The 11,118-nt window shown below is 46.9% G+C and overlaps 1 protein-coding gene across 1 annotated transcript; it reads right to left on the bottom strand.

Annotated features, from left to right (window-relative positions):
• Positions 1 to 4,595: 4,595 nt before the first annotated feature.
• LOC113207838 (coatomer subunit beta') lies at positions 4,596 to 11,031 on the bottom strand. The gene is made up of 17 exons (XM_026424562.2): positions 10,870 to 11,031; positions 10,196 to 10,354; positions 9,920 to 10,112; positions 9,661 to 9,809; positions 9,339 to 9,537; positions 9,028 to 9,190; positions 8,646 to 8,879; positions 8,363 to 8,562; positions 7,977 to 8,224; positions 7,657 to 7,868; positions 7,435 to 7,561; positions 7,085 to 7,319; positions 6,836 to 6,992; positions 6,495 to 6,702; positions 6,302 to 6,398; positions 5,792 to 6,114; positions 4,596 to 5,690 (listed from the first exon to the last, which is right to left on the bottom strand). The coding sequence occupies exons 1-17, from the start codon at positions 10,870 to 10,872 to the stop codon at positions 5,652 to 5,654; spliced, it is 2,946 nt and encodes a 981-aa protein (XP_026280347.1). The 5' UTR covers positions 10,873 to 11,031; the 3' UTR covers positions 4,596 to 5,651.
• Between the last annotated feature and the right edge of the window lie 87 nt (positions 11,032 to 11,118).

Below are 11,118 nucleotides of genomic sequence, written 5' to 3'. Positions count from 1 at the left end.
CCCACATTACACACAAAAAACTATTTTATTCCTCCGGCGACCCCCTTCCGAGCGCCTTGTATATTCCATATCTCCCCCGCCCCTCACCATTGTGCCGCCGGTGCGCTCGCGGGGCTGCCCGCCGCGCTGCCCGCGGCGCCGTTGTGCCCGCGCTGTCGGGAGCCCCGGCACCGCCAGGCACCGCCGCGGCCCGACTGCAGCAGCCAGGCCCACGGCGGGCTCGGCTCGGCTTGGATTTCGCGGGTCGCGTTTTGAAAAGAGGTGCGTCGACCAACCCCGCCCTCTGCTGCTGCTGACTCCACCCGTCACCGTCAACGCGGACCTTCTGAAAGCTTCTGTCTGTAAATGCTTTCGGATGCAGCTTCCTGATCGGGATAGGGTGCGCGGGGTGGACAGGCGAGGAGGCGGGAAGGGGTAAAAGCTTTTAGCTTTTGTTTTGAGCCGCGGGCGAGACGCCCCCCGCGGGCGGGTGCTGCTGCCTCGCTGCCGCAGCCTAGCCCGGCCGGGCCGATAGCGTCCACGCCCTTCCCTTCGTAACGGACACCCACACACGCCCGGGGAAGTCATTGGGTAACCACCCCGCCCGCCCGCTGCCCCCGCAGCTGCGCCTCATTGAGCCAGGCCGTCATGCAAAACAAAGATGCCAGGCGGGGAGCACGGAAAAATTCCTCGGGAAACGGTAGGAATGCGGCGCGGGGTGGCGGCCGCGGCACGGGCCGAGGCGGCCGAGGGGCCCGCTGGGCCTGCGCTGGGCCCCCGGCAGTCTCTCCATTCCGCGCACGCGTTCTTCCGAGCCAATACTCGCTCCCTCTTGCGCAAGGGCCCGGCCTGCCTGCCATCCCCGCATGGCACCTCTGGATTCATATCGACATTCCGGTCACTTGAGCAGCCGTGGGGCGTCCCTATACGTCCTGGCCCAGCCGCCGTGAGGACCGTGAGGGCGGGTTGGGGGGTGGGGGGGGGGGGCGCCCCCGCAGCGTCGGCGTGAAGGGAGCGAATGCCTCATTGGAGGGCAAAAGCCGAGAGGAAAAGGCCGTGCGCAGAGACCAAACAACATGGCGGGTTGCGCAAGGAAACGAGGTGCCTTTTGTAGTCGGCATTCAAAGACGGTTAACGACAGTTATTCGAGTCATACATTGTGCTGTAGGCGTGAGCTACATAATTGCGACACCAACGTCCAACCAAAGTACCAGGCGCCCGATCAACCCCTCGCACTTCTGTAGTTATGCTGCACCGCATTTCCTACAAGGGTTGCCTACTGATCACCATGAGCAGGGGCGATAGGTAAAGCCACCCACCACAGGGGAAACCAAACAGAAGTGGGCGGGGTGAATCGCTGAATCGCCACCTGTATGTATGCTCATGTATAAAACCCTCTTTTTAGTGGGAATTATCCGAACCGAGGAAGAGGGAGGTAGGAGGGGGCGGGGGTGCTTGGACAGGACATGGACTGGGGCTCAATCTTTCAAGACCTGGTGCATCCCCTGTACGAACAGAAGCACCGCGCGAGCGCTGGCACAAGGAAGGGCAGGTGTGCGCCGAGCGGACGGAGGGTCCTCGAGAGCCTATGGACGAGGACCCTCCAGCACTCTCCTCGAGGGGGTGCTCGTCGGCTTGCAGCCTGCTCGGCAGCATCGCGCGTGCCCTGCGCCGAGCGTGGCCGAGCGGTGCGCGCCCGCGGTGCCGGCGAGACAATGGCGCTCTTGCTCAAATATTTGGCGCTTCCAAGAGCTCTCCTCGACCGCCGCGCCGCGCCACACCGCGCCACCCGCGGATGCCACCCCCTGTTGCCGCCGTCCCCCGTCCCCGTCCCGGCCGCGCTCTCCACGTCCGGCCATGCGGAAGCACAGGAGGGCCCTCTTGGCCCTTTGCTCGGGTGTGGCGGTGGCGGCGGAGGAGTGTGCCGGATGGGTCGTGGGGTTGGCCGGCCGGTCGTCGCGACCTGTGCCGCTTCGGCCCCTTTTGGACGCCTGTGCCCCAGTGAGGGCGGCGCGGCGGGGCGCGGCGGGGTCGGCGGGGCCCAACAGGCGGCTGGCGCGCGCGGGCCAATGGGGCGCCTGCGAGCGGCGCTGGGCGGAGTCTGGTGGGGCGTCCGCCGCTCCTCTCTCCCGCCGCGGCCCGCGCCCCCGCGCCCCGCGCCGCGAGCTGGAGCGAGGGGCGGTGCGAGGCCAGCCCGCGGGGGCACGGCGCGGGCTGTTGTAGCGGAGGGGAAGGGGCGTTAATCTCTTTTCGGAGTTGATCGCGGTTGACCGTAGTGGCATCGCGTTGTTGAAACAAAGGCGACTTGCAACCGCGTCTCTACACCAGACTTCACATCGCGTCGTCGTTGCTGTCATCCCCTCTCTCACTCTGCGGAGGAGGGGGATGAAATGGGGGCATCGTTGGCGGCGCTCCCTTATCCGTGTACAACTTCCAATTCCCCCTCCTCCGGGAGAATGACTCAAACGCGAGCGCGGCCGAACGGGCGGTCAAGAAAACAATGCGAACCCACCTGACAATGCCAAATGCTAACGGCTCGGGGCGAGTAACGGGCGTTGCAGCCCCATTAGAGGCCGGGCCGGAGGGAGGGGTCGGGGAGATCGAAGCGACGCGACGGCGAGAAAAGACGTTGCCGAGGAAAAGTCGCCGCCGCACCGACGACGGAGTCGGAGTTGTATTATTCTGCTCGGTGAACAGCGAAAACGCAGCGCGGCGAAGCAGCGAGCAAGCAACCAGTGCGTGCGGGGCGAGGAGGTAGTATGAAGAAATAAATACGCCTGTTCTGCACAATAATAATGCTCTGCTATCAGATCGCGGCCAGTGCCAGCAGCAGCCCGCCGCCTCCCCTCGGCGAGGCTACGCCGGCTACGCCCCCGGGACACCACCCCTCCCTTACTTTCCCCTCACGCCCCCTTTCTTCGGCTCCGCCCCGCCCCTCTGCCTGGCCTTCGATACATTCAACAACCACCTCACTATTTTCTCTCACATGCAATGAGACCGAGAGGGAGTGGGGGGGAGGCGAGGGGGAATGGACCGGAAGTGAGCACAATCACTCACTCCCTTCATGCAAAAGACGGCAGCGGTGATGTAAAGAGAGCAAAGGGGAAGGGAGGAGGAGGAGGAGGGGAGAGAGGGTCGACCCCACGCATTGTCAACAGCATCAGCCACATGTAATTATCCCACTTGGTCCGTCAACAGTTGACTTCCTTATTGACTTGCCCTTTGCGCGACTGCTGCCGACGCCTCAGCTCGGTCTCCGTACGTATATTGCCTTTCTTACACCAACTTGTGAAAGCCTGTTCCTGAACCATCGGTATGGCGCAGAAGAAACTTCTCTTGAAAGCTGCCTGCCCCCAAAAAATTAAAAATGTCAGAACAGCGGTCGCCGACTAAGTAACATGAATCCTAGTGGGTACGTGCAACCAATATCCACCCCGTGTCGACGGGACGCCGCATGTTTATCTACTGTGCCAGGTGGCTGTGGCTGATAAAACTATCCGCAGTTTTCTAGTAATGCTGTGCTGTACCGCATGCATGTGCGTGGGGCGGGTTTGCCTATCGTCGCTGACCACGGCGGCACAGGGCCCTGGCCGAATAGGCGACCCGCCCGCCCGCACGACTGCATGCCGTACAGTATTACTACAAAAGTGCCAAGGGTTTATCAGCCACCTAGTATGGTGGCAGAGTATGGTGGCAGAAATATCCCTGGTAGTGGCCCCTTTCGTAGTAACACTGTGTCGCATATAGTCGTGCGGGCTGCGGACTTGCCTACCGGCACTGCCACGACTCCCGTAAACACTCTAGTTCTTTGGTAGGACAAAGACACGACGCCGTGGCAGTGGTCGTAAATGCAACTCACTATTATTTATAAACGGTGTCAACGACTAATCGCTCACCTAGATCGAGTCGTCATTCCCCTCACCTTAATTTCTTTCCCACTCCCAAAAAACGCCGTTGCACCGGCGATGCCAACGTCTTAGGCGGCGCATTACAGTATATCGCGAACAATACAAGTAGTTGGGGGCAATTTCAGAAAGTCGTTTGAGTTCCGTGCCCACCCTCCGCACGCTGGCCCGGCCTGTGGGCCCAGCAGCCGCGGCAGTAGGGGTGGGGTGGCGACGACGGCCGCTGACGGCCTTCCCTACAATTATCCCGAGGATAAAAAAAAAGACGGCGGTGGCGCGGGAACAAGGAGCAAACATAAAGGACCGTGTGCACTTGACCGCGATCGAGAAACGGTGCCAAACAGGTACGCACAGTGGCGCCCAATCCCAAGCTGCATGCCATTCAGCCGTTCGGTCACAGCGCCCCGTATCAGAAACCCCAGGGAGAAATTACTGTCGAAACGGTATCGGAACGTATATCTTGCCTTTTCGATATCCTGGTGTACAGACAGCAATGTTTTGTCATAGCCTGAAAGTCTATAACTTTGAAAATCGGGCAATTAATTGCTGTCATCTAACTAATACTACTCTACTGAATACACTTTAAAACCTCAACTTGGGGCAATCTTAAAGACTTGCTTGAATACTATGAGGAGCTTCAATCAAATTGATTCATTGTCAATATTCATATTGGTATGACTGTCCATAATACATGTTTATCAAAAACTGTAATTCGATAATAAAATATTTTTATTGGTAATGAAAAAATTCAGTTTTTGCTGCAAATGCCATCACAACAACCCTGCAAGGATAATCTTGATTTTGCACATCACAATGACATAAAACAGATTGCTCAAGAACATGTCATTTATCCAATAGGATATATAACAATTATGTAATGATTTTCTAACAAATCAATCTCAGACTGGCAACAAACAAACCACAGGGGAGTGAGATGCAGATAGGTAGATTTGATTCTTGTTTTCGGTTATTTCTTGGAGTCTGTCCGAGCTCTCATTTCTTCGAGTACAAATCACCTACATTAGGTTTGGGGTCAGAGGGGAAACCATTCAACTTCATCTGGATGATTCATGTTGGAACAGATGAGAATTCATACAGACTCCTGGCCCAAACATATGTGCAAAAAGCAGGCTCTTATGACAATTTCATAACACAATTTATACCACAATTTGGTTGCTGACAATCAGTGTATCAAGATTTCTTAAAAATATATTACCTATAATACTAAAAGCAGTTAATATGTTGACAAGAAAATAACGACACGTAATGATCTTTTAAGAGAACAGCATATTTTACAAGAAGTGTGCACATAATGCATCACACTAAAGTTCACAAAACAGGAGAAATTTTAAAAGACAATTCATTACTAAATAGTTACTAGACCCTCCCAAACATCAATATAACTATAAATAAATTTTGGACAAATATTTTCATCAGAGGAATCCAAGGACTTTACAAGAACTATTTGACAATAACACTTATCCAAAATGACATTGAATATGTCCCAATGACAGGAGGAATGTTCTTTCAAATGACAGAAGAATATGAAGAATTTAAGAATCATCAACAATTTTCACAATCAACAACCAGTGTCTTATTGCAGCATCATGAGAAAATCAGTAGAAATATTGTCTTCTGTTGTGAGAGAACTTCCATACCAATTTATTTACAGAGGGGTCTGAGGACTGTAACAATCATTATCATTATAATTATGCACAATGGATGACCAATAATCCAATATGCTTTAATGATACAAGTGAAGACACTTCAGTCTTCCAAAGACAGTGCATCATCAAAATTAAGCTCCTGTAAAAAAGAATAAAAATGATCTTACTGTACCAAGCAAAAAAGGAAATTTTAAAGTTTTAATCACTTATAAAGAAAATGCAAAAAAGATTAACACTTACCGAAGGGTCGATGTCATCCAGATCTATATCCAAGTCTGAGTCTAATGACTCATCTGATAAATTGCTCTTAGAAGACTCCTTCAGTTTACTTTCAGTGGCGGCCTTTGTTTCAGGCAAAGGTGCTGATGAAGGAATGAGAGGTGGAGGCATTTTTGAGACAGGTGCTGGAGTTGGAACCAGAGGAACAAAAGCTGGTTTAGGAGGAGCTGTTGTTGTAGATTGTGGTTGAGGAATGGAAGCAGGGGTAGGTATCATCGGAGGGGACACCTTTCCAGGGGCAGAAGCAGACGGTCTAGCCTCAGGCATCTCTTCGTCATCCAAATCTTGATGGACAAATTATAGAAGTAATAGTGAGTATGATTGGAGCTTTTGTACATTAAAACAGATCATTAACCGATTACAAAATGGCCATATTAGAGAACTTTTTTTTTCCAGTTCAATATACTACATGTCACGTACATCGTAAATGGATACTGCCAACAGACATCATAATAAGAAAAATGTACTCACCATCAGAGACTTTACAATCTTCATCAGGCACAAAAGTAAATCGACCACTGGCTTCACCAGCTTTCATTTCCGCAATAGGGTTTCTATCATGATTTGCCTAGGATAAATTAAAGGGTATGATTTCACCATGGGGCAAGTGGCAGGTAAATTTGAAGGTATGTAGGAAACACAATAACAGCATGAGATAACTTACTGGTGTCATAGGATACGCAGATGCTGGTAACTGAGCAAGGCGTTCAGGCCTCAAAAACTGTTCAGTTTTTAGGGATTCTAAGTGGCCTGGAAACAGGTTTGGATATTCCTTTGGATCTGCTAATGATGCAGACGCTTTCTGATTTTTTGATTTCAGGAGATCTCTCCACAGGCCTACAACTGTGGAAACTTTACTGGGTAGATATGTTCTACAAATTGAAAAAAAATAATTTAAAATTAAATAAATAAATAGAATATACAAGACAATAAAAATGATAGATTCACAACATGTCTAGGACCTACTGATTGACAAAATAATTCAAGTATTGATAGATCTCATACCTTGCAAAGAATGCTGCTTCTGGTATTCTATTAGTGGTGATGAGAATATCCAAACATTTCTCCAAATTTCCAAGCATGAAGTATGAGAGGAATGACACGTTGTTTTTACCAAGATCATCAGCCGTTTCTGCCACCTGCTTCATTACTGATGCATTTCCTGGGGAAGAAAGACAACACATTAAAAAAAATATATACACAAGGTGAAAATCTGATAAAATCAACAGTTTTGAAGTGAAAGTATCTCTTTACCAGAAGAAGTTGCAAGCAACAGCAATCCACCATAATCTTGAGCATGATGAAGGCATTCCTGAGCAAGTTCTAGCTGGCCCATATTCAAAGCTAATTCTGAGAGCTGACGCCATTTCTGTTGGGCTCCAGCTTCTCTTGCAAGAGACAGTGCTGTTTCCAAATCTCCCAACTGGAGAGCTAAATCAAACCTATGCTCAGGATCTGTAGAAACTGCCAAAGCTTGGTGCTTAAAGCCCTACACAAGCAAAATTGAATAGATAGACATTAAACATTCTTTGAACAGAATTCATATTTACGGATTAATTTACGGAAAGCACAAAAAAACAATATTAGGTACATGTTGTACATACCTGCTTTTCCAAGAAATGAGCCACTCTTGTTCTGTATTGCTGAGGAATAGTTGGTAAAACTCTGTCCGCTGTTTCAAAATCACCTCGCATCACAGCAGTTTGATATTCTAATACAGACAGCAATAGGCTGAGATGATGGAAACAAAAAGATAACATTAACAAACAGGCAGAGTTTAAATTTTAAAAAGATCAACAAAAAAAATGAATTAGAGTGAAATTTACCAATATGAAACCACATTCAGTTCTTTGTCTCCAAGATATAATCGGTTATCACGCGCAACATAGCCCAAAAGGTACATGGTGCGGTCCAGGTGTGAGACTGTCACAATTTCTCCTCCAACATAATAATTTACACGATTAACACTATTTGTGTAAATGAAGCAATCGCCCACCCATATTCCTGTGCGAACACTCTCTTGCACTTCACCCAACACCTTGAACATGGATAAGAGGAAAATTCAGATTTGTTTTGATTGATTAAACGAAAAATTTCATTTTCTAGAAAGTCTAAAAGTCTAGAACGAAAAGGGTGATTTGCTTACCGTGAATGCATCCTCACACCCATCATCACTCAAATCTTTAGTACCAAGGGCTTTTGAAACAACATTAGCGTCATACCGCAGAATAAAGTAACTATCATCAGTTGCCAAGCAGCATAGTTCTCCACTCTCAGACCAAAATACATGCCTTGGTTGGATATCAATCCGACGCACTAATTCCAAACTTTCCCAATCATAGAAAGTCATTGATGCAACTGAGCGCACACCAAGAAGGAAGCCACCAAAAATGCCTGCAGAGGACAAAGAAGTACATACATTATCACTTTGATATACTTACAGAGTCATCAGTCATCATTCTTGAAAAATCAATCACTGGAGGTATGGCTGACAACAAGAGAATGAAGTTTAAAAAAAAATAAAAAAATTACCCTCTGCACCAAATTCTGGTTTAAAAGATTTCCGTTCCTTGAAATTTTTGAAAACTTTCACAGTTGAGGATCCCTCACGAATTGCATACTCAGACGAATCTTGAGCCCACACAAACTCTTGGGCAGAACCAAAGGCCTTATTACGCAAAGCCATTGAGGTATAAATTATGTACTCTCCATCACCACAAACAACCACAAATCTAAAATCAAAGATACAGAATTAGTCTTTTTTTAAAAATATTTTGTGTAAATTATACCAAGAATAGAGAGATAGATAACTGACCTGCCATTGGGGTTGTGTGCTACTGTCTGTGGGTAGATTTCACAGCTTCCCATATCTTTAACCACTAAAGGCAGACGCTCACCATCCTTGACATCATCTGTCTCACCCATTGCTTTTAAATTCGCCTGTTGAATTTCTGAATGGCGTGCCCAAATTATCTTACCACCATTTACATCCATGGACACAGCAGGCTCTTCCCGTCCAACCTTTACCATAATACTTCCTTCATCATACCTGACAGCAAATAGAATATTAGATGTTATGTTCAGAACTGAAGATAGATAATAAGACGTGGCAATACAAAATTAAAAAAAGAAAAACAACAACAGAGGGATAATGAAGGTGCATTTTGCACACTGGCCTTGAAGAGAAATTAACATACCCTAGGGCAACATTATTTGATCCACGCATGCATGCAATGGTCCAAACTCTCTCAAGTCCATAGTTAAGAGAAGACTCAAGCCTGTAGGTGCCGGAATGCCAGATGCGCACAGTTCCATCTTCGGAACCAGTCAGAAGAATAGGCAGAGCTGGGTGGAAACACACTGCAAGAGAAGAACAGTTATGAAACCATCTCCCACATTACATTAGTCTAACAGATTCCATGATAGTGACTATCCAGAAGCCCAAAAAGTGTTTTTGGGTAGGCTCACATTGGAAACTTAAAGCTAATCAAATAAAAAAGTGACTAACCCGATGAAATGTTTTGAGCATGGCCCTCCAAGGTTTGGACGCATGTTTTGTTTTGATAATCCCAGATTTTCACAAGTCTATCATCAGCTCCTGATATTAAGTAGGGTTTGTCACCACCATAATAATAATCCACACAGTTTACACCTTTTTCATGGCCATCAAGTGTGAAATTAGGAGTGCTGGATCCAAGTTGCCACACCTATCAAACAACAGGAGAAGAGAGATATAATGTCCAGCAAGTAAAAGTGTTAAAAGAAATGTTTGGGAAAAATATATATAGTATAAAAGTAAATATTATGGATAATAGGTAACTAGTCTTTACCTTGACTGTGCGGTCCAAGGAAGCACTGGCAAATGTATTGTTATCCTTGGGGTTGAAAACTATCTGCATCACATAATGAGTATGGCCCTCAAAAACTTGTTGGCAAGCCCACTGCTTTTCCCAGTTCCACAGCTTAATAAGCATATCATCTAAAACAAGAAACATTAATTGTTTGAGCAGTTCACATCTATAGTAATGCACACATTCTTTACAAGCAACTTTACATTAATGAAAGGATAAAAATTAATCAAAACCTTACCACTTCCTGTCAGAATGTATGGTTGAGAAGGATGCACAATGATGCAACGCACATAATCTGAGTGAGCCTCAAAGGCATGAGCTCTTTCCAAAGTATTGTAATTAAAAACACGGACTTGCATATCATCCGAGCCAGTGACAATCCAATTCTTACGGGGAACAAAACGAGCAGCTCTGACTGGCACATCACATACCTGTTAGTAAACAAAGATAGAGAAAAGTTGAAACATTGTGTACAAAATGTGCAATGTGCAGTAACTGAGATTTGGTCATATACCTCAAATGACTTGACCAACTGTTGGGATTCATGGTTCCAGACATGGACGTTGCCATTGTAAAGAGAAGCCAGCATCCATGGCTCTGTGGGATGCAGATCGACACTCTTCACTCTATCAGAGCGGGCTGTGAGCTTTCGTTTTATATCAAGTCTGAGAGGCTGCAACAAAAAGGAAAGCAAACACAAAATTTATATGAAGTGTTTATTTTTTTAAAGACAAAAATATCTTTTCTACTTGTATAGTCCCAAAACTGGTTATATATAAAACGGTTAGGATGCAAAGAGGAATCAAACGTTGAATAGTGTTCATTAGAGGGCGGAAAAATTAAGTCACTTCTTTACTTTATCGACAGATTGGGGGTTGAGGAACGACAGACCGGGCCGATGACAAGTCAGGTGGCAGGTGTTTCGTTTCGTCTTGGACAAGCAAACTGACGACATCGTAAAAATAATTGCAAGGAGTGCTATCGGGGGATATTGTTATTTTCCATATTAACCAATCATCTCTCAGTTAAAAATCAGAAATGTACAAGAGGAAATGAAAACACCAGATGGGTAAGGTTAGGTAATACATTAGAAATTACCCATACAAATATCTACTTTAACGACAGAATAGACCTATCTGACGTAAGGAAATGTTCCTTAAGAAGTAAATAAAGGAGATAATAGCGTACCATCTTAATCTAGTGTGTAAATACACAGCGATTGTCAAAAATTCACAAGTTTAGGTGTTTTGACACCATTCGCTAAGCTGTAAACATGGACGTGGCCTCTGCTGCTGCTGAGATGACGGCGCTGTCATGTCCACACCATCAAAGGCTGTGATTCAATAACGCCAACTAAACAGCAACAAATGCTAAAAGAAACATGATTTTAGAGGCTGTTTTGGTGAGTGGTTTTAGTGATTTTATTTACGACACTAT

The sequence above is a fragment of the Frankliniella occidentalis genome, unplaced genomic scaffold (genome assembly GCF_000697945.3).
Source record: "Frankliniella occidentalis isolate FOCC.00 unplaced genomic scaffold, Focc_3.1 Scaffold47, whole genome shotgun sequence".
NCBI classification, from domain to species: Eukaryota; Metazoa; Arthropoda; class Insecta; order Thysanoptera; family Thripidae; genus Frankliniella; species Frankliniella occidentalis.
Note: the sequence above shows the minus strand (reverse complement) of the source record. Positions and strands in the feature narration are given on the sequence as shown.